This window comes from Mchenga conophoros, linkage group LG4 (genome assembly GCF_057382185.1).
Source record: "Mchenga conophoros isolate Kocher_MC1m ecotype Shallow Benthic linkage group LG4, M_conophoros_male_GT1.1, whole genome shotgun sequence".
Taxonomy (NCBI): domain Eukaryota; kingdom Metazoa; phylum Chordata; class Actinopteri; order Cichliformes; family Cichlidae; genus Mchenga; species Mchenga conophoros.
The window spans coordinates 14890765-14914608 of record NC_140529.1 but is presented as its reverse complement, the minus strand read 5'-3'; the positions used below and the strand labels follow the sequence as shown (position 1 = coordinate 14914608).

At 48.2% G+C, this 23844-nt stretch overlaps 1 protein-coding gene across 1 annotated transcript; it reads right to left on the bottom strand.

The window, feature by feature from the left end:
* Positions 1–5905: 5905 nt before the first annotated feature.
* LOC146575750 (uncharacterized) lies at positions 5906–14562 on the bottom strand. The gene is made up of 2 exons (XM_085272590.1): positions 14487–14562; positions 5906–6516 (listed from the first exon to the last, which is right to left on the bottom strand). Exons 1-2 carry the CDS (start codon positions 14560–14562, stop codon positions 5906–5908), a joined length of 687 nt encoding a protein of 228 aa, XP_085128716.1.
* Between the last annotated feature and the right edge of the window lie 9282 nt (positions 14563–23844).

Genomic DNA, 23844 nt, shown 5'->3' with positions numbered 1-23844 from the left:
CCTTTCTCAGTCTTCTCAGAAAGAAGAGACGCTGACGGAAATCTCCCCGTGTAGTGAAACGGGCCTTGTATTTAACTCTCTCCGTCTCTGCTGCATGAGATCATTTTCCTGCAGCACTGTTGACATTTTCCAGTTGTTGTTGTGGGTCCAGCTGCTTTAGCATTTGGTCAGGGTCACATCAAAGATGGTAGACGAGTGAGCAACGATGGTGGAGGGGAGAGCAAGAGTCCAGGGTCAGCCTCGGCTTTCCGGCAAAGCAGCCTGTAATCAAGTATAAAGAGAAAAAACAAAACAAACACAAAACAAAAACAAACGAACAGGAAAATGATGTTATTTTGGCTGCGTTATTCAGAGAGGGGAGAAACAACGGGACCAGGCCCTGTGTCAGCCTTCTCTCCCCCTTTTTTTGTTTTTTCTCACCATATAATCAACTCGTGACCCACTAAGCTGACAGGACAACACAGGTACATGTTAAAATTCTTAAGATCGTGTTTAAAAGCACAAAAATTGGAATTTTCTTTCATCTAGTAATCACTTGTATTAATCAATCAGCAGAAAATATGTCACAATTTGACTTTTCTAACCACTGAATTTGTCGTGTTATCACTGGTTGGTCAGACCAGTGCCTTTTTTGAAGTTAAGTTGTTGTCCTGCAACCCAGAGAGTTTATTTGTTAGTAGTGGATAAACTTTATTATTTAACAACACGTGTATGTTAAGTTTCACTGCTTTAAACTTGCTGGAAAATCTTCACGTGTTCATGGGTGTAAGCTGTTTCTTCATTGCGTGTATCTGCGTTTGTAGGTGGGCTAATTTAACTTTTTTTTTTTTCTCAAACAAGGCATTTCTCTAACATGTGCCTCTCTCTCACATTTTGTGTGTTTTGTTTCACCTTTTTGTTGTGATGCTCCGGACGCCTTCCCAACCTCCACAAGTCTGTTGGCCCCAATTTTATGTGTTAAAACTTCTCTTAATTTCTCCTCTAATTCTTTGCTAGCTGCTGTCTTTTCCACAGCTGCTGGTTCTTGTTGAGTGTGGTTTCCATTACTATAATTTGCTTCGGCCGCTGTGCTTGTGGGGGCAGTTGGTCCAGGCCCTCTCCATCGTTCTGCTCCTCTGAGGGGGTTGGGGTGGATGAAGTGTTGGAATTTGGAGTCCCAGGTCGGCTGTTTGGCCTGCTGCTGGTTTTGCGGTCCAATAGTCGTACCTGGGCCACTCGTAGACCAGGGCCTGTAGTTCCAGTCCCCGGAGGAAGACCGTCAAGCTGCAGCCGGCCAGCGTTCAGCTGCAGCTCCACGGATGGAGAGGCAGAGCGCTTGGAGGAGGATTTCTCTGGCAGGTCGTTGGTCTGTTCAGACTTCTGTTCTGTACATAGACACACAAAAAAAATCCAAACACTGATTTAAAAAGCCATCTCTTGACCCTGCTGTCCTACCTAGTTAGAGGCGAATCGCCAACCTTCCTTTTATCTCAAAAATTCTTGAAAAAATAATTTTTAAAAAGCTAACAGATAATTTTCAGAGGAATGGCTTATTTGAACAGTTTCAGTCAGATTTCAGAGCTCAGCACAGAAACAGCTTTAGTGAAGGTTACACATCATCTTCTCATGGCCTCAGTGCAACGTTCAATGCTTCTGACCGTAATATTTTATTAAAGCAATTAGAGCATCCTGTAGGTATTGATTTCTGCAGTGGTTTGTATCATATTTATCTAAGGTTAACTATGGATGTGCTAGGACCAATTCTGTTTACAATTTAAATGCAGTATCATCAGAAGGCATAGTATACATTTTCACTGCTATGCAGAGGACACCCAGCTCTATCTGTCCATGAAGCCAGATAACACACACCAATTAGTTAAACTGCAGGAATGTCTTAAAGACATAAAGACCTGGATGGCCTCTAATTTTCTGCTTCTAAATTCAGATCAAACTGAGGTTATTGTACTCGGCCCTGAAAATCTTAGAAATATGGTATCTAACCAGATTCTTACTCTGGATGGCATTACCTTGGCCTTCAGTAACACTGTGAGGAACCCTGGAGTCATTATTGACCAGAACATGTCCTTCAATGCACATATTAAACAAATATCTAGAACTGATTTCTTCCAATTCTAATCTTTGTGTAATATCTCTGAAATAAGAAAAATCCTGTCTCAGAGTGACGCTGAAAAACTACTTCATGCATTTATTACTTCTAGGCTGGACTAGATGTGTCATGGTCCTGGGTCGGTGACCCAGCGCTTTTAGTTTGTTATCATTTTCTAGATGATGATGATTGTTTAAGTTCTGTGTGTTATATTCGGTCTGCCTCTGAGTCTGCGTCTGTATCTGTCTGTCTATGGTGTCACCCCATCTGTTTGTGAATCTGTCTGTTTAGTTCAATGTCTTGTCTGGTTCCATGTGTCTGAGTTTCCTGTTTTATTGTGAAGGTCTGTGTCATATGTGAGTGTGCTCAGTTTACGTTTCCCCTGTCCCGTCAGCTCAGATTCCTCCCAGCTGTGTTGCCCTCCTGTCTCTCATCCCCTGATTACTGGTGCGTGTGTGTATTTAAGCCCTGTGTGTTCTCCTGCCTGTTGCTGGTTCGTCTGTATCACTCAGTGTCAGTCTGTGTTACCCTGTGTTACCCTGTGTTACCCTGTGTTCCACGGTGTCCTACGGTGTCCTACGGTGTCCTACGGTGTCCTACGGTGTCCTACGGTGTCCTGTTCCTCGTCTGCGTCTCTCTGCTTCTCATCCCGTTGTCGTATGCTCCCAGGTCAGTTATGTTTTAGTTCTCCCAGTTTAGGTGTCTTCAGTTATTTGTTATGCCCCACTGTTTGTTTGCCACTACACCTCTGTAAATAAAACTCACCGGCATCTCATCCACTGCCTGCATCTTGGGTCCTTCTTCTAACTCCACACGGCTTGCCTCGGCAGCCGTGACAGTACGAACCGGCCACAATGGACCCAGCAGCATCCAACCCGCCCGAGGAGCTCCGGGAGGATATTATTTATTCTGTGGACCGTTTAATTAATTTATGGCTGGGGCATGAGGAGAAGGGATTCCGCCAAGCCCTAGCTAATCGATTGGAGCGACTGGTTTCCGGTCTCCCCTGGCTGTTCAGCTCACTTCACCCACTTGTTCAGAATTTCTTTCTGAACAAGCTGCACCCTCACCCCCCTACCGCTCATCTGCTCAGCCCACCGGAGGATATGCAGTCCGAACTGCCGGATGTGGAGTTACCCGGCCTGTCGGAGCGTTCTCCGAGGAGGAAGCAACGTTCGCGTCATAGGCGCCTCACCCCACAGCCGGGTGGTGGGACTTCAGAACCACCGGCTGTGGTGAGTGAAAAAGACACTCTTTCTGTTTCACCAGACTTTGGGACTGTTAATTCCGGGGCTGTGTTTATTCAGTTAGCCGCCCGGCCTCCAGCTCCGTTAGCCGCCCGGCCTCCAGCTCCGTTAGCCGCCCGGCCTCCAGCTCAGTTGCCACCTCCAACACATTCAGCCTCACAGTCCATAGCTCAATTACAATCACAGCCAGACTTATTACAAACCATGTTACAATCCATAGCCCAGTCTGTAGCTCAGTTGGCAGAGGAATCATTAGCCCTATCATCAGTTCAGCCTCCTGTTCAGCAGCCACTAGCCCTGTGTCCTGTGTCACCAGCTCCTCCAGTACAACAAGCTGAATCTATGCTATCCGAAGGGAATTGTTTTTCATCCGTCCCTTGTAAGCAGAGAGACAAACCAGTTAATAATGTAGTCGTCCCTCAACAGCTGACCAGTTCTGAGACTGTGATGCACTCCGGGGCCTCCCCAGAGGCTGGGTTTCAGCCCCCAGCAGACTCTGGACCCCTGGAGGTTGGGAAGCCAGCTGAGGGCCACACCCGGCTGTCGCTGCCTGAGCAGAGTCGATGCTCTGTGCAGCTGCAGCCTGCTATGTGTTTGCCAGAGGACACCGTGCCTGCTGGTTCTGTTCTGTCCCTGCCAGAGGCCCGTGTGCCTGCTGGTTCTGATCTGTGCCTGCCAGAGGTCCCCGTGCCTACTGGTTTAGTCCTGTGTGTTCCAGGGGCCCCTGTGCCCACTGGTCCTGAGACTGTTTCTGCTGGAGGGCCCGAGGAGCCCGTCCAGCCTCCTGCCTCGTCAGCTGGGGGGCCCAAGGAGCCCGTCCAGCGACCTTCCTCGTCAGCTGGGGGGCCCGAGGAGCCCGTCCAGCCACCAGCTACTCCACCAGCAGCCTCATCCACACCTGCAGCAGCAGCTGCATCCACAGTTTCGTCCACACCGCCGCCTCCTGCAGCGCCTCCGTCTCCGGCTTCCACGCCGCCGCCAGCTGCAGCCTCTGTGTCTTCATCCTCGCCAGCTGCAGCCTCCGCGTCATCAGCCTCGCCTGGTCCAGCCTCCGCGTCATCAGCCTCGCCTGGTCCAGCCTCCGCGTCATCAGCCTCGCCTGGTGCTGCAGGGGCCTTCCAGACTTCCGTTGCCGCCGCTGCCTTCCGCGTGGCCGGCGTCCAGGCCTGCCCCGCTGGCATTCGCGTGGTCGGCCTCCGGAACTGAACTGTTTTGGCCTCCTGTGCTGTCAGCCTCCAGGTCGGCCCCCTGAACTTGACCGTCTGGGCCTTTTTTGACGCTGTCCCTCCGTCCTGGGCCCCCTCCGCCCGCCCTGGTCGGGTTGTCTTCTGTTTTGTTTTGGTCAGTTTTTTGTGTTTCTGCTGGGCTGTCTGGAGCCAGCCCTTAAGGGGGGGGGGGTACTGTCCTGGTCCTGGGTCGGTGACCCAGCGCTTTTAGTTTGTTATCATTTTCTAGATGATGATGATTGTTTAAGTTCTGTGTGTTATATTCGGTCTGCCTCTGAGTCTGCGTCTGTATCTATCTGTCTATGGTGTCACCCCATCTGTTTGTGAATCTGTCTGTTTAGTTCAATGTCTTGTCTGGTTCCATGTGTCTGAGTTTCCTGTTTTATTGTGAAGGTCTGTGTCATATGTGAGTGTGCTTAGTTTATGTTTCCCCTGTCCCATCAGCTCAGATTCCTCCCAGCTGTGTTGCCCTCCTGTCTCTCATCCCCTGATTACGTGTGTGTGTGTGTGTGTGTGTGTGTGTGTGTGTGTGTGTGTGTGTGTGTGTGTGTGTGTGTGTGTGTGTGTGTGTGTGTATTTAAGCCCTGTGTGTTCTCCTGCCTGTTGCTGGTTCGTCTGTATCACTCAGTGTCAGTCTGTGTTACCCTGTGTTCCATGGTGTCCTGTTCCTCGTCTGCGTCTCTCTGCTTCTCATCCCATTGTCGTATGCTCCCAGGTCAGTTATTTTTTTTTTAGTTCTCCCAGTTTAGGTGTCTTCAGTTATTTGTTATGCCCCACTGTTTGTTTGCCACTACACCTCTGTAAATAAAACTCACCGGCATCTCATCCACTGCCTGCATCTTGGGTCCTTCTTCTAACTCCACACAGCTTGCCTCGGCAGCCGTGACAAGATGTTTTCTAATATTTTGGGATATCATTTCAGAGACAGAACATTACTTTTTACTTACCACATTGTTCATTCTCGCCAATGTCTGAGATGCAGCAGACGATAATTTACACTTTGCACTGTCTTCGTGGATTATTGGTTCATTTTACACAGATTATATAATAAAGTCAGTCTTGTATTCCTTGCAATCATATCAAACACACAGGCCAGCACCAAGAAAAAAAGAAAAGTGCAAGACGCACTGAAAACGCTGACCTGTGTATCTCAATAATAAAAAAAAAAAAAAACTATATACATATGTACAGAAATAACTCCTCAGACTAGCCGCATCATGATGGTCTCTGTGTGAGATGGAGAGGTGTTTCCAGCCTTTCCAGATACAGCGCAGACATGAGGAGTTTGCTCCAAAGCACGAGGAAACATCCATATGCCATATGTCCAGGAAAGGCTTCATTACTGATCACAGCCGGAGACGTTTCCTTGGTGGAGTGGGGCTCCTGCTGCTGCTCTCCTCCTCTGCAGGCTTCCTCTTTGCACCCTGTGTAAACCTCTTCAGAAACTGGCAGAGCACAGACATGATTACTCTGCCGTCAGAGGTGTAGTCCGTAACTCTCCATCGATTTGTCATTTCCCTTTCCTCTGTGGAATACACAGTGGAAATGACTCTGGTGATGGTGTCGCCGTCGACATCCAGGGTGCAGACGCAGTTCCTCTGATCTGCGTTGAGGACAGAAAGATCTGCCTTCTCTGGAAGCAGAGGTGTGAGGAACCGTGAATGGATGTGGGACCCTGCAGGCGGCACCATTAAACCAGCTGGTGAGTTGGTAGGAGGAGATGGAGTGGTGTTCTCCAACTGACTCTCTGGCACATGGGTGAAAGGTGTTGTCAGCAGCAGTTTGTTAAAGAATCCCCTGAAGGCAATATAAGGAAACGCCTTCGTCCCCGTAACCAGGTTATGGTTTAAGGAGAGGACCAGATTTTTCATAGAGTCCACATGGCTGGGGCTCAAAGGACGGTTCCTCAGGTTGGAGATGAACATCTGGCGTACGCTGACAGGACTCACCAGCTCAGCTACAAGAAAACAAAAAGATCATCTGTGTTAATCGTGACATAATCAGACAAATTACGGATTTAAATGTCAAAACATGGCTTTATATCATCATATGCTATTTCTACACACAGACAATGAGAGGCCCGCAGCAGAACTCACTCTTTATGAAAGCCTTAAGATTGGTAGAAGGTGAGAAAAATGGTTTTGCACTGTAAATGACTAAATTTCATGTTTTAAACCAAAGATCACAGCACCAAACTCTGCTTGTTAGCATGTTTAAACAGTAAAAATGTCCTGCTGATAGAATTCATTTGCAAATTCACATTTTATCTGCATGTAAATTAAAAATGTACAGCTCATAGTAAAGAATAACTTTGTGTGTTCTTGGTGACTGTGAACAACATTTCATGATAAATGAATGTCATCCGTAATATTTGTGAATTATGGACACATTGTCAGTAAGGCTGCATAGAGTTTCAGTGATGTTTAATAATGAATTCATGTTCAGCACTTATTCTTATTTTATTTAAGCATCAGTCTGTTGGAAATAAAACAGCTAAAGTCAGGTGAGAAACCTCCAGCCTGCTTATTGCATGCACACAGTTTCAATTTCTCACCGAGCACATAACATACATCTGGACACCTGTACAGACACGGCAATACTCAATGCACTCACATAAATATGATATACTTGATTCAGCATCAGTAGCTATAACTGATTTTGCACATAATGCGTGCAAGATCAAATTTTGGCCACATCTCCGAGGACTCCCTAACCTCCCTCAAAATTTCCCAGCTTTATAAACGCAACGACTGCCTCTGTGAACTCTCACAGCTCCATCATGCTTCTATACAGATTCGTAATTTATTAACTTTATCGTCTAATTCAGGGCCAGTTGCTAAAACATGTAAACTCAAACCCTCCACATACAAAAACAGGACTCCAGGATGACCGCACTGACGTCAGACGTCAGCCTCCCGCAGGTTCTAATGACTGACGTCGTTTCCATGGCGCATACATTAAATTGAGTGTGTGTTTGTTTTTTAGCATTTTTCAAACCAAAACTGATGTTTCTAAAGTTTGACATATTTCACCTGAAATGTTCACACTCAGAATCAGAATCAGAATCAGAAAGGGGTTTATTGCCAAATGTTGAGCAGGTTTACAACATTAGGAAATTGCTGCGGTGCTTCAGTGCAAACATACTGTCATAAATAGCACTTAAATAGACATGAAAAAATAAAAGTAGGAATAAGAATTAAAAGTGCTACGTAGAAAGATATGTGCATGAGATATACATGAGATATATACATGAGAATAAGAATTAAAAGTGCTACGTAGAAAGATATATACATGAGTGCAGGTGGTGATCAGTGCCAAACATGGAATGATGCAGTGAACACAGCGTAGGGTCATGTGTTAGTGGTGGGAACAGTCATATGGTTATTGTTCATGTGTCCAACAGCAGAGGGGAAGAAACTGTTCTTATGGCGAGAGGTTCTGGTGCGAATGGACCGGAGCCTCCTGCCTGAGGGTAGCAGGTCAAACAGACTGTGTCCAGGGTGAGAAGGGTCAGCTGAGATCCGAGCTGCACGCCGCAATGTCCTGGAGGTGTATAGGTCCTGCAGAGATGGGAGTCTGCAGCCAATCACCTTCTCAGCAGAGCGCACAACATGCTGCAGTCTCTGTTTGTCCCTGATAGTGGCTCCAGCGTACCACACGGTGATGGAGGAGGTGAGGATGGACTCGATGATTGCAGTGTAGAATTGCATCATCGTCCGTGTTGGCAGGTTGAATTTCTTCAGCTGCCTCAGGAAGTACATCCTCTGCTGGGCTTTCTTGATGACGGAGGTGATGGTGGGCTCCCACTTCAGGTCCTGGGTGATGGTGGTACCCAGGAAGCGGAATGAGTCCACAGAGGTGATGGGGGTGTCAGTCAGGATGATGGGGGGGAGTGGGGCTGTGTGCTTCCTGAAGTCCACAATAATCTCCACTGTCTTCTGGGCATTCAGCACCAGGTTGTTGTGGCTGCACCAGGACACCAGACGTTCAACCTCCCTCCTGTAGGCAGACTCATCCCCGTCCGAGATGAGCCCAATAACGGTGGTGTCATCTGCAAACTTGATTAGCTTGACAGACTGGTGGGTGGAGGTGCAGCAGTTGGTGTACATGGAGAAGAGCAGAGGAGAAAGAACACAGCCCTGAGGGGAGCCGGTGCTGATGGTCCGGGAGTCCGAGACATTCTTTCCCAGCCTCACATGCTGCTTCCTGTCCGTCAGGAAGTCAGTGATCCACCGGCAGATGGGATCAGGCACATTCATCTGGGAAAGCTTGTCTCGGAGATGGTCTGGAAGGATGGTGTTGAAGGCAGAGCTGAAGTCCACAAACAGGATCCTGGCGTAGGTTCCTGGGGAGTCCAGATGCTGCAGGATGAAGTGTAGGGCCATGTTGATGGCGTCGTCTACAGACCTGTTGGCTCTATATGCAAACTGCAGGGGGTCCAGGAGGGGGGCCGTGAGGGTCTTGAGATGGGAGAGAACTAGGCGCTCAAATGACTTCATGACCACAGATGTCAGAGCCACGGGTCTGTAGTCATTTAGTCCAGTGATCCTAGGTTTCTTGGGGACAGGGATTATGGTAGAGGACTTGAAGCAGGCAGGCACATGACATGCCTGCAGTGAGGAGTTGAAAATGCCAGAAAACACTGGGGCCAGCTCGTTTGCACAGTGTCTGAGGGTGGCAGGAGACACACTGTCTGGGCCGGGAGCTTTTCGAGCATTCAGACTCTTAAACTGCTTCCTCACATCTGCTTCATGAATATGAAGAGTTGTGGTGGGAGGAGGTGGTGTGAAATCCTCTTTTGTGTGGGGTGAGGAGGGGGGTGTTGTAGGTGAACAGTTTGAAGGTGGTGATGGCTCTATGGAGGGGGGAGAGGTGGGGGAATTAGTGTCCAAAGTGCCTCTATTGTTGGGGCCGTTGGAGGTGTGAAGGCTGCCTGATGGCTCGTCAAAACGGCAGTAAAAGTCGTTAAGGGTGTTGGCTAAGAGCAAGTCATCAGTGGAGTGGGGGGTTTTAGGCTTGTAGTTTGTGATATTCCTAAAACCTTTCCACACAGAGGCCGAGTCATTCTCTGAGATCTGCTGCTGCATCTTCTCAGAGTGCTGATGTTTAGCAATGTCCACTTCTTTAGTGAACCTGTACTTGGCCTCTCTGTAGCAGTCCCTGTCTCCGCTTCTGAACGCCTTTCTCTTTTCCAGCCACAGCTTTTTGAGTTTAGGAATAAACCAGGGTTTGTCATTGTTATAACTCACCCTGGTGCGTGATGGCACAATGCTGTCCTCACAGAAGTGGATATAGGAGGTGACAGTGTCCGTAAACTCGTCCAAGCTGTTAGAAGCAGCCTTCAATGTGTCCCAGTCTGTAGACTCCAAACACGTGCGAAGCTCCTCCACAGCCTCGTTGCTCCACAGTTTTTTAGTCCTCACGACAGGTTTGGAGAGCTTCAGCCTCTGTCTGTACGCGGGGATTAGGTGGATCATGGCGCGGTCAGAAAGTCCGAGTGAAGCGCGGGGCACCGCGCGATAGGCCCCGCTGATCGTGCTGTAACAGTGGTCTAATGTCCTCTCCTCTCTGGTCGGGCATTTAATATACTGCTTGTATTTGGGAAGCTCATGGCTCAGATTGGCTTTGTTAAAGTCCCCAAGAGCAATGATGAGAGAGTCCGGGAATGTCCGCTCCATGTGGAGAATCTGCTCCGCGAGTGCGCTCTGAGCTGCCTGCGCATCTGCGTCTGGCGGGATGTAAACAGCGGCCAGGATGAATGAAGCAAACTCCCGCGGAGAATAAAACGGTTTGCAGTGGATAAAAAGATATTCCAGAGAGGAAGAGCAGTGCTGAGCAATCACTGTCACATCTGTGCACCAGCCACTATTGATGAAATCAATAGTGGCTGGTGCCACTATTCATGAAATCTTCCTCACTTTAAAGTAATAAAAGGCCAGTCTAAGGTGTATTTGTTTGCCTAAATACTCTATTATACTTATTAGGTTACTGTCATGAATCGCCGTGCGGCAGGCAGGAGTAGGACCCAAAATGCAGGACTCACAGGCACGAGGGAATGAACTCAAAACTCAGCTTTATTCGCTGGCGGAACAAATATACAAACTAAACTAAACTGGGAAACCACAAACTAAGAATTCACAGAGAGACACAGGGAGATCCACACACGGCATGAGGGACGACGTCACGCTGAACAGAGGGAGACGCAGACAGAAATACACAGAGGGTTAACGAGGGGAGTGGGAACACACGGGGAACACAGGTGACACTGATAATCATAACGAGACAGGGCGGGGTGAACTGAACACTGACGGGAGAGGTGAAACAGGAAGTACAGGAGGAGAGAGAGCACGAGTAGAACACCAACGTAACAGGCAGGGGAGACATGGAATAAACACGAAAGGGGACGAGGGCTCATAAATACATAGAGGGCACACAGGGGGAAGAGAGAGCACGGGAAGAACTTAGACATAAAGGGCAGGGGAAGCATGGAACAAAATACAAACATACAAGGAAACTAAGAACACTGGGCCAACATGGCCCAGGACCATGACAGTACCCCCCCCTCAAGGGCTGGCTCCAGACAGCCTAAAAACAGAAAAACAAAACCAAACAGAAAACAACCCAGGGCGGGCGGCGGGGGCCCAGGACGGAGGGCCCGGAACAGAAAACAAAAGAGCACAGCAAACACCGGAGCCCAAGAAAATAACCCAAACACAGAGCAGTTCAGGGGGCCGACCGTGCGCAAGGCAACGGCGGCGACGCGGAAACAGTTCAGGAGGCCGGCCGTGCGCAAGGCAACGGCGGCGACGCGGAAACAGTTCAGGAGGCCGGCCGTGCGCAAGGCAACGGCGGCGGTGAAGGAGACGACGGAGCAGTTCAGGAGGCCGACCGCGCGGGAGGCGGCGGCGACGATGACAGCGCTGGTCCGGGGGCCGGCCGTGCGGAAGGCGACGGCGGCCACTCAGGCGATGACGGTGCAGTTCAGGGGGCCGGCCGCGCGGAAGGCAGCGGCGGCGGCTCTCCAGTGTCAGGCGCACCGGCCGAGGCCCGGAGGGCACAGGACCAGTCGAGACGGGACCAGGCGAAGCACAGGCTGAGGAGGCTGCAGCAGACGAAGACTCTGAGGAGGCTGCAGCAGACGAAGACTCTGAGGCCGGGCCAGACGAGGACGAAGACTCTGAGGCCGGGCCAGACGAGGACGAAGACTCTGAGGCCGGGCCAGGCGGAGCTGCAGAGGCTGAGGCCGGACCAGGCGGAGCTGCAGAGGCTGAGGCCGGACCAGGCGGAGCTGCAGAGGCTGAGGCCGGACCAGGCGTAGCAGAAGCACAGGCAGAGGCTGGCCCAGGCGATGACGAAGCGGTCGCAGATGGCGGCTGGACAGGCTCCTCGGGCCCTCCAGCTGATGCGGCGTGAGGCTGGACAGGCCCTTCGGACCCTCCAGCGGAGACAGGAGGCTGAACGGGCCCCTCGGACCCTCCAGCGGAGACAGGAGGCTGAACGGGCCCCTCGGACCCTCCAGCGGAGACAGGAGGCTGAACGGGCCCCTCGGACCCTCCAGCGGAGACAGGAGGCTGAACGGGCCCCTCGAACCCTCCAGCAGAGACAGGAGGCTGAACGGGCCCCTCGGACCCTCCAGCGGAGACAGGAGGCTGAACGGGCCTCTCGGACCCTCCAGCGGGGACGAGGAGGTGCTGGCCGGGCTCACTGGAACCCCCAGCGGATGAGGCAGATGGCGGCGTGGGAGCCACGGAGTCCTGGATGAGCTCATCCGAGCTTCCAGCAGGAGCTGATGTAGAGCCAGAGAGGTTTGGGACCCCTGGCTGAATGTTAAGCCGAACAGAAGACCGTATTGCTATCGGGGACTGGGCCAATGGTTCAGGTGCGAGCTGAGCTGCTGGACACACGGGGACCTGAGCTGCTGGACACACGGGGACCTGAGCTGCTAACGGTGGAGAAGTAAATGACTGCACAGGGGACTGAACTGATGTCTGTAGTAACGGTGGTGGTGAGAGTGGAGTTGGTGGTGGAGTTAATGACTTCACAGGGGAATGAACTAGAGGTAGTGATGGTTGTGGTGCTGGTGGTTGAGTGGGTGACTGCACTGGGGACTGCACTGGGGACTGCACTGGGGACTGCACTGGGGACACTGGGGACTGCACTGGGGACACTGGAGACTGCACTGGGGACACTGGAGACTGCACTGGGGACACTGGAGACTGCACTGAGGGTGGCTGCGAGGGAGCTAACTGAGCTGTCGATAAGGCTGATGATTCCTCTACCAACTGAGCTATTGACTGGGCTAAGGATTGAAATAAGGTTTGTAGTAAGTCAGGCTGTGGATGTGACTGTGCTATGGGAAGCGAGGCTGAATGTGGTGGAGGTGGCGACTGAGCTTCGGGCCGGGCGGCTAACTGAGCTTCGGGCCGGGCGGCTAACTGAGCTTCGGGCCGGGCGGCTAACTGAGCTTCGGGCCGGGCGGCTAACAGAGCTTCGGGCCGGGCGGCTAACTGAGCTTGAGGCCGGGCGGCTAACTGAGCTTGAGGCCGGGCGGCTAACTGAGCTTGAGGCCGGGTGGCTAACTGAGCTTGAGGCGAAAATGGTGGTGGAGTTGGTGTCTGGGCTACAGGCGGCTTCTGAGCAGGAGACTGAGCTGAAAGCGGACGGGCAGCTGACTGAATAAACATAGCTCCAGAATAAACAGATCCAGACGGAACAGTCTTAACTCCTGGATCTGAAAAAACATCAGGCGCACAGTCTTCTGAACCAATGGGAAAATAGTCATTCTTAAAACGAAAACTCTTATTTTCCCGAACCGGAGAAACACGAGCTGTGGCGTTCGCAGCTTTGGGGGAAACAGTCTGTCTATCCCTTGACAAAAAAGGCGAATGAAGGGAGACTCTGTCACTCACCCTAGGCGGTTGTTTGAGCTGAATCCCAGGCTCCTGCTGGAGCTGTGAGTGCTGGCTGCGTGTTCGCTGCCTCCCTGTTGAAGAGGGAGCGGCGCTGGCGGAATGTGACGAGGGAGGACTCTGCTGTGGCTGCTCCTGCTGTGATGTGGAAATGCTGGGTGAGTCAGGCGGCACGATAATAATCCCTAACATCTTGTAAAAGGCTTGTGCAGGCGTGAGCTGATTGCTTGCAGGCTCGTAGTAATCCTCCCGGGACCGGCTGGAGCGTTTTCTGCGAGACCTGGGCGTCCGCGGAGAGGAAGCAGGTGAGTGGACCGAAGGGTAAGCAGCTAGTGAGGAGCGGCAGCACGGAGGCCCTCCAAGCACTAGCCGAGTCCCGTCAAAACGGGAGCTGCGCTTCCACGGTGAGTCCGCTGGATCCATTACTGGTGACGTCGTACTGTCATGAATCGCCGTGCGGCAGGCAGGAGTAGGACCCAAAATGCAGGACTCACAGGCACGAGGGAATGAACTCAAAACTCAGCTTTATTCGCTGGCGGAACAAATATACAAACTAAACTAAACTGGGAAACCACAAACTAAGAATTCACAGAGAGACACAGGGAGATCCACACACGGCATGAGGGACGACGTCACGCTGAACAGAGGGAGACACAGACAGAAATACACAGAGGGTTAACGAGGGGAGTGGGAACACACGGGGAACACAGGTGACACTGATAATCATAACGAGACAGGGCGGGGTGAACTGAACACTGACGGGAGAGGTGAAACAGGAAGTACAGGAGGAGAGAGAGCACGAGTAGAACACCAACGTAACAGGCAGGGGAGACATGGAATAAACACGAAAGGGGACGAGGGCTCATAAATACATAGAGGGCACACAGGGGGAAGAGAGAGCACGGGGAGAACTTAGACATAAAGGGCAGGGGAAGCATGGAACAAAATACAAACATACAAGGAAACTAAGAACACTGGGCCAACATGGCCCAGGACCATGACAGTTACTAAGCTTTACCATAGCGCTCATCCAGAATACGGGTGACACCAAGGGAGAGCAGGTACCGCTCGTGCCGTACTCCACTCCAGCTCATTTTTGGGGCGTTTGAATCCTCGTTTCAAGCACTAGTTTTAAAACTTTGGAAACAAACAGGTTTTCACAGCGCTATTATGTGAAAACCAACTTCGAATGTTGGTTTCTGCTTTTATACCTGCCGCGCTACACGTCATCCTCGTCACCTTGACTCCCAGGGTCACGCAGGCGACGCGGAGTGATTCAGAATAAGTTTCCTATAATTATCAGATTTTTTAAAATAATAATTCTCATTTAGTTTCGCAGTTTCTAATCATAAGTATTTTAATTATTGAATTATTGTAATATGTAATGTTTTTTTGATCATGAATTCGCCTCCTTATAAACAACAAGTAACTGAAAGCCATAAAGAAAATTCATCACGTTAATTAAGTCTGCTTATTTCCTTTGTTAAAATGAAGTGAGTTAGTCCCTCCGTTTAAAAAAAATATTTAAAGAAAAGAAATCACATTTATTCAGGAAAAATAAATAAAAATATTCAAATGAATGAATAAAAAATGAATATAATAAACAAACGAAACGTGTATAATAAAGTCGTTGTACTGAGAAATATGTCACTTTATTTAACTGTGCCTTTGATAAAAAGGTTTCCCCTTTTCCCCGTTGTAGTTGTACAGAGTGAAATTCACCTGAAATTTGTTACAAACTCTTCAGTACAGTGATTTATGTGCAATTTTTGAGGACTCTGACTTTAAACTATTTTACAAACGTGAATTTGAAACTTGAATAAATAGCGATCCCTTGAGCTTTTACAATAGCCTATGAAGGTTAGTATTTAAGCTCAATAAGCTGCTGCATTTATAACATTTTTATTAGAAATTTATCTCCGTAAGCACAAAAATAAATCCATAATAAAAGAAATTTTACCGTTGAAGGAACTTCAGTGTTGATCGTAGGTCCACATGGTAATGCATGTAAAAGTAGTAGTAACTGTTGTGTGCCCACCTTATTACTGAATTAGGCAGAGCACGCTGAATTAAATCAGGACATAAAGCTTGCTTTATTGAATGCTGTCGATCTGACAACTAGCCATGTAACGGGGCCTCCTTCGGACCAGCACATCCAGTTTAAAAGTCATCACATTAAGACAGCCATGTGTCAGTACATGACATCCCCCTTTTCCTTAGATTAAAATTTTTAAGACTAAAGTTTGAATGTCATTTTTTTTCTTTAACATTGAACATTCTTTCTTGTCTTACTTTCGAACAATTATATTATCTAACTGCCTCACCACACAAACTGTAAAAGAAAATTCAGTAAAAATACAGTACAATCTACTGTATAAACGTGAAGGAATTTTCCATATTAGTCAATTACAGGTATTTTTCTGTATTTCTCAACTACTGCAATGCATTGTGGGGAAAAGAACCTGAAAAGGAGGGAAAAGTAAGCGCAAGAGCAGCCATTAGGCTTCTTTCAGGCTTCATCTGGATTTTGGACTCTGAAGTTGGAGAAACTGCCTTCACATTTCTGTGGTAAGTATTAAAACTCATGTTTCCTTTTATTAAAATGTTTTTCAAAAGACTCCGCGTTTTTATTTAGAAAGAATCGTTAATTCTTTCTAAATTGTTAATTAATGCCACTATCGCAAAAGAATTGCGATCGTGGCTCAAGAGTTGGGTGTTCCTCTTGTAATCGGAAGGTTGCCTGTTCGATGTGAGTGAAGTTGGCCCCCCCACCTTCTTCAAATCAAACAAAATTGATATCAAACGTTTGTGCTACGTTTGTGCTGGTTTGTGCTGCAAAAATTTTCGTTTGTGCTACTATCATTTTAAAGATATTAATAGAAATTTCTAGAGGTCATCAAAGGTCAACCAGCCCCCCCATATTAATGGAATCAAACAAAATTGATGTCAAACGTTTGTGCTGGTTTGTGCTGCAAAAATTTTTGTTTGTGCTGCTAACATTTTAAAATTTTTAGGCAAGGCAAGGCAAATTTATTTGTATAGCAAAATTCAACATTTACAGAGACATTAGAAACAAAAACAAATAAAAAGCATGATTTAAAATTGATTAAAACAAGCAAACAAACTAACTAACTAAACACACACATTCACATTCACACCTGTTCGCGCGATCTGAACCCTTATCGTAAGGGGAGCTACCAGTCCTTCTGTGGACGAGCTATTTTAATAAAATAACGTCTTGATGCGTGCTTAATCATCCAGGTAAGTAAATCCCAAAAGGTTGATTCTGTTCATCTGGACATTTTCAGTTGGAGAAACGTTTCGTCACTCATCCAAGTGACTTCTTCAGTCTCAGCTGACTGCAGGTTTCCCCAACCTTACAAACACACGTGAGTGAAGTTGCCCCCCCTACCTTCTTCAAATCGAACAAAATTGATGTCAAACATTTGTCCAGCAAATTATTTTGTTTGTGCAGGTTATGTTTCCCTAATTTTATAAACAGTACATGTACAGTGAGAGAGAGATGTTACATCTGTCTTCACTTGCATCCCAGTCATAGAAGCGTCGGAGGTCGTTCATAAGAGATTACAGGATCATCCCAAGCTCAGCAACAGGACCACTCTCAGCACTGATCAGTTGTGTTTGCTTTTGGAACTGTGTCTTAATTCCACCTATTTTGCATAAGGGTCAGTACAGGCAGAAATCTAGGTGTGCCATGGGTTCCCACAGGCCCCTGCTCAAAGTCACCAAACCAGTTCGTAAGCAGGTACAGGTGTGGCCAGAAGGGTCCTCAGAGGCACTGCTTTTCCACCACAGGCCGCCACACACGACAACACCACAGACTTTCAGGGATATACAGAAACATTGATGATGTCACAGAGACCAGGACTATCACTGTCCGGGCCAATCAGAAACCATGGCTCACAGGTCAGGTTTAAATGCTCCTAAGGTTGAAAAATGCAGCCTTCGGAGCCGGGAATTAGGTGAGTCTAAGAACAGCAAGGGCAAACCTGTCACGTGGCATCAGCTACAGCAAAGCTTCAGCGACAGCAGAAATACTTGGAGGCAGTGGCAAGGAATACAAACCATCACAGACTAAAAGCCCACTCTACAGACCGTGGTGACACAATCCCCAGACAGTGTGTGGAGATCCCTTGCCAAAATCAGTACACGCAAAGCTCCAGGTCCTGATAACATCCTTGAACAAGCACTGACGGACTATGCTGTGGAACTCACAAATGTCTTCACAGACATCTTTAACACGTCACTAGGGTCAGGCCGTCGTTCCCACATGCCTCAAAGCCTCCACCATCATTACTGTACCCAAGAAGTCATCTATCTCCTGCTTTAAGGACTACCGTCCTGTCAAACTCACCTCCATCATTATTAAGTTAAGTGCTTTGAACGGTTAGTCATGCATCAAATCAAATTATCGCTTTCCCCCAACCTGGATCCATTTCAGTTCGCATACCGGTCGGTCAAAACGCTCAACCGATGATGGAATTTCAACTGCCCCTCACTCAGCCCTCACACATCTGAACACGAGAGACTCATATGTCAGAGTGCTGTTCATAGACTTCAGTTCAGCATTCAACACTGTCGTGGTTTTCGGTAGGGAAAGTGACGACACCTTGTAGAGCAAACAACTTCGACCTTTATTTGTCACTTCCGGTACCCAACACCTTTTCACCATAAAACCGGATATACTTAAACAGATAACACCACATCCTCCTTTCTCAGAAAACAACAACTTATTGAAACATTTACTGCGTAAGGGAAACTGTACTTTCGTTACTTCTTAGAACCTATTGCAGAAACATACTGTAGCTACTCTATTTTTAACTCGAGAAGCTTTGCTTTATTTAATCTCACAAGTTCAATCTTTGTGATTTTACGACAACTCTGCCAGCTCTAGTTCTGACAAGACCTGGGACTTCTGTCTTGGGAGTCAGAGTTGTAGACGTCGATAGGTTGGGAGCTGGCAGGGTATTTTCTCTGGGACTGATGGGGGTAGATGGGGTCTGTAACTTTGGTGTGGACTCTGGCAATGGCTGGAGGTGACGTCTATTTCTCCTGATGGCTCCTGAAGGAGTCTCAACCATATAAGAGCGGGGTGTGGAGTGAGAGGAGATGACAGTCCCTTCACGCCTAGTGTCTGTAATCCACACTGGTTGCCCCGGTGCGAGTGGAGGAAGTTCAGTCGCCCGATGTCTCCTGTTGTACGCATCACTGTCCCTCGCCCTTCTCTCTCTCGCTTTTGCCAACACTGTATTCTTATTGGGCAGGCTGGGATTGAGTAGGGAAGGAAGCTGGGGAACTGGCGTGCGCAGTCTCCGTCCCATCAGTAGTTGCGCCGGGCTATATCCGTTAGCCAATGGTGTTGCTCTGTAAGCTAGAAGTGCAAGATATGGGTCTTTTGCCTTCTTTAGCAGGTTTTTCATAGTTTGGACATGACGCTCAGCCTCGCCATTGCTCTGTGCAAATCTAGGACTGCTTGTTACATGTCTGAACCCATAGGTTGCTGCAAAGTCTTTGAACTGTTGTCCTGAAAACTGAGGTCCGTTGTCAGTGTAGAAAAGCTCTGGAATTCCATGTCTGGAAAAGACAGATTTTAGGTGTACTATAACATCTTCCGATCTGGTGGGGGTAAGTTTGGCTATTTCCACGAATTTCGAGTAGTAGTCCACCAAAAGCACATAGTTGCTGTCATTGAGTGTAAAAAGGTCTGCACCAACTTTTTGCCATGGCCTCTCCGGGAGTTGGCTTGGCATTAAAGGTTGTACTGGGTTAGTACGCTCTTTGATGCAAATGGTGCAGTTTTTCAGAAGTTCATTTATTTGCCCACTCAGACCAGGCCACCACACTGCCTCTCTGGCTCTCTCTCTGCATCTAGACATTCCCTGGTGCCCCTCATGTAGGGCACTTAGGACAGAGTGGCGCATAGCAGTGGGGATTACTAGTCTGGTGCCTTTCAGTAGCAGATTGTCATGTACAGTTAAGGTCTCTCTGTGTGGCCAATATGCTTTAATTGGGCCTATGAGATGGCTATATTCTGGCCAGCAGCTCTGACAAAAAGTCATGACCTCTGAACATATGCTGTCGGTTTTTAACTGTTCTTTTACCTGTGTGATGTATGTCGAGGTAGCAGGCATGCATTTGACAATTTCATCCACATAAATATTTGTGTCTTCCAGAAATTCGGCTGTAGCTTTTGAATCAGGGTCTTGGTTAATGGGTGCACGTGACAGTGCATCTGCTGTGAGGAGTGCTTTACCAGGAGTGTGTGAGATGGTGTAGCTGTACCTCATAAGCCTTAGGCGGAATCGTTGGATCCTGGGTGGAAGCTCGGTTAGGGCTTGCTGGCCTAACAGGCTGATGAGTGGCTTGTGGTCAGTCTCTAAGGAGAAGTGTCTCCCGATGAGGAAATCTTTGAATCTTTCACACCCCCATGTTAATCCAAGCGCCTCCTTCTCCACCTGTGCATACCTCTGTTCTGTTTCCGTTAAAGAACGAGACGCATATGCAACAGGTCTCCATTGCTCTCCCTCTTTTTGAAATAGGACTGCTCCCAGTCCATAGGAGGAAGCATCTGCAGACAGTTTTAACTCTTTGTTTGGGTCATAGAGTGCAAGAATGGGAGTTGACGTCAGATCGCCTTTCAGCTGCTTGAATGCTTTTTGCTGTGCGCAGCTCCAAACCCACTGATTTGGTTTACCTAATTGGTTTACCATCCCAAGAAAGCTGCGCATTTCACTGACGTTTGATGGCTCTTTCATTTCTGAGATTGCTCTAATTTTGTCTGGGTCAGGCTGCACTCCTTCCGCAGACAAGATGTGTCCAAGAAACTTCACTTCCTGTTTGCTCAGCTCACATTTCTGCATGTTTAGTGTGACGCCGGCCTCTTGAAGTTTACTGAGCACTGTGTGCAGTCTGGCATTGTGCTCCTGCTGATCCTGTCCCCAAATGAGAATATCATCCATGTGACAGACCACGCCTGGCAGCCCATTAAGGATTACTGACATTCTACGCTGAAAATGTTCTGGGGCAGACGCTATTCCAAAAGGAAGTCTGTTGAAGTAGAAGCGCCCAAAGGGTGTAATGAATGTCGTGTAGTGTGCTGACTGTGGTGACAATGGAACCTGCCAGAAGCCTCTGTTTGCGTCCAACTTGCTGAAGACTTTAGCTCCCGCCAGAGAACCTAGAGTCTGTTCAACCGAAGGCAGGATGTACTTTTCTCTGCACACTGCTTCGTTGAGGTGGGTGAGGTCAACACAAATACGTACTGAGTCGTTTTTTGCTGGCACCGGGACCATTCCTGCGCACCACTCCGTTGGTTCTTCTACTCTGCTGATTACTCCCATGGACTCCATTCTTTCCAGTTCCTGTTTCACTTTTCCTAACAGTGGAATGGGGACCCGTCTCGGTGTGGCCAGGGAAAAAGGCACAGCCTCAGGCTTCAACTTAATTGAATAAGGTTGTTGCATTAGGCCTAAACCCTGACACAGTTTCGGGTATTTTTCGTGCAGCACATTCATGTCAATACTGTCGGCTCTACACACTAGGTTCAGCTTGACACTCGCCGGCCTGCTTAACAGTGCTACGTGCAAATCTTTGATAATGTACACATTTTCCTGTATTCCCTGTTCACCTTTGCAAAGTGTTTCTCTGCTCATACCCAACACGTCAAGTGGGGAACCACTCGGACCAAACAACGGTCTATCTGGTTTGCATAACCCTGTCTCGTTCTGGTTTATGCTGTAAAACGTCTGGGCAGGGATAACAGATACGTCAGCTCCTGTGTCTATCTTAAATCTGACCTTGTGGTTTCTGATAGTGAGATCTGCATACCAAGGATCTGAGCCTACGTCTACAGAACCAAGAAACACGGGTGTAACATCGCTTTCTTCGGCTTCTATCACATGCACAGATTTAACAGATTTACACACTTTACTGAAATGACCTCTTTTACCACATGAGTGACAAAATACATCTTTCGCTCGGCATTGATCTTTACCATGTGCAGGGGTTTTCCCACACCTGTAGCATGATCTCCCATTAGATGTTTTGTCCTTTGATGTGTATTTGCGATCTCCACGGGGTTTGAACGTTGAATGCCTTTGTTCCTTGTGCTTAGCTGACACAGCGTCTATTTCCATTTTATTTTCCCCTCTGATGTCCGACTGCTGCTTCTTGATGGCTTCCGACTGCCTGGCTTGGTTAACCGCTTTCTCTAACGTCAAATCTTTGTCCATTTGAAGTCTCTCCGCTAGGCTGATGTCCTTCAGACCCACGACGAGGCGATCTCTTATTAACTCATCGTGCAGCGCACCATAACTGCAGTTTTCCGCTAAAGCGTAAAGTGCAGTGACAAACGAGTCTACAGTTTCATTAGCTTGCTGTGTTCTCTGATTAAAGCGGGCTCTCTCGTAGATAATGTTTTTTCTGGGAACAAAGTACATCTCCAAAGTGTCTCTTACTGCTTGATACTGCTGTCTCTGTATGTCAGATAACGCTTGTCCTCGGAGGATATCATCTGCTTCATCCCCCATGCAGTAGATGAGAGTGTTCACCTGGTTAGCCTCGGAGCTAAGGTGTAGGTTGCTTGCGAGTCGAAATCTTTCAAACATCCTTATCCATTTTTCCCAATGCTGTGGCTTCGAGAAATCGAACAGCTCGGGGGGCTGGATGGTGAAAGTGGCATTCGGGGGTAGGTTGGCGTTAGCATTGTAGCCGCCGTTAGCTCGCTGGTGGGGCGGTGGCGTGCGAGGCCGCGTAACTGTTGCGCTAGCTCCCGCTTCTCCGTCCGACATCTTTCGTCTCGAGAAAACTCTTTATCACTCCCAAAGTCGCTTGCTGTCACTCCCCGATGATAAGGCACTTACATCCATCCCACTTCTGACACCATGTCGTGGTTTTCGGTAGGGAAAGAGACGACACCTTGTAGAGCAAACAACTTCGACCTTTATTTGTCACTTCCGGTACCCAACACCTTTTCACCATAAAACCGGATATACTTAAACAGATAACACCACAAACACCATCATTCCCCAGCAACTCATTCACAAACTGGATCTGCTGGGGATCAGCACCTTGCTGTATAACGGGCTGCTAGATTTCTTGACAGGAAGACAGCAGACAGTACGGGTCGACAGCAACACCTCCAGCCCAAGAACACGGAATACGGGGGCTCCCCAAGGATGTGTGTTGAGCTCTGCTGACCCACGACGAGATCTACTACAGGGGTGAAGTTAACCATCTGGCAGAGTGGTACAGCAACAACAACCTGTCCCTGAATGTGGAGAAGACCAACAGCGACTCTACGTCCTCTGCAAACTGAGAAGCACAAGAGATTCAACCCCCATTATGAGCACCTTTTACAGAGGCACAGTTGAGAGTATCCTCACCAGCTGCATCACTGTGTGGTATGACTCCTGCATTGGGTTCTGCAGGAAAAAATGACGACGGCTAGTGAGAACAGCCGAGAGCATTGTGGGGACCTCTCTTGCCTCCCTCCCCAGGAGATCTACTGCACCTGCCTCATCTGGAAGGTCCTCTCCATTACAGGTGACTCCACTGGGGCTGGTTGACCTCTAGAAATTTTTATTAATATCTTTAAAATGATAGCAGCACAAATGAAAATTTTTGCAGCACAAACCAGCACAAACGTAGCACAAACGTTTGATACCACTTTTGTTTGATTTGGGTAATGTGGGGGGGCTGGTTGACCGCTGATGACCTCTAGAAATTTTTATTAATATCTTTAAAATGATAGCAGCACAAACGAAAATTTTTGCAGCACAAACCAGCACAAACGTAGCACAAACGTTTGGCATCAATTTTGTTTAATTTGGGTAATGTGGGGGGGGGGGGGGGGGGGGGGTGGTTGACCTTTTGACCTTTACATTTTCATTAATATCTTTAAAATGATAGTAGCACAAACGAAAATTTTTGCAGCACAAACCAGCACAAACGTAGCATAAACGTTTGATACCACTTTTGTTGGATTTGAAGAAGGTGGGGGGGCCAACTTCACTCACATGCCGGTTCGAGCTCTGGCTCGGACAGTCTCGGTCGTTGTGTCCTTGGGCAAGACACTCCGCCTACTGGTGATGGCCAGAGGGGCCGATGGCGCAATATGGCTGCCTCGCTTCTGTCAGTCTGCCCCAGGGTAGCTGTGGCTACAACTGTAGCTTGCCTTCAGTGTATGAATGTTAGAGTGAATGAATAGTGGCTTTGTAAAGTGCTTTGAGGGGTCCCGAAAAGCGCTATATAAATGCAATCCATTATTATTATTAATTTATTTGTTAACTGGTTTTGGCTGTCTCCAGACAAGTCAAGAATATTTTGCTGACTCATTTTTTAAAATAATTGTTATT

Bases quoted from the DNA above. Each gene is read 5' to 3' on its own strand.
- LOC146575750 (XM_085272590.1), bottom strand. From the start codon at position 14,562: ATGAGCTGGAGTGGAGTACGGCACGAGCGGTACCTGCTCTCCCTTGGT. The intron at 6,517-14,486 runs GTAAAGCTTAGT...GTTTTCTTGTAG, and splicing joins TATTCTGGATGAGCGCTATG to CTGAGCTGGTGAGTCCTGTC.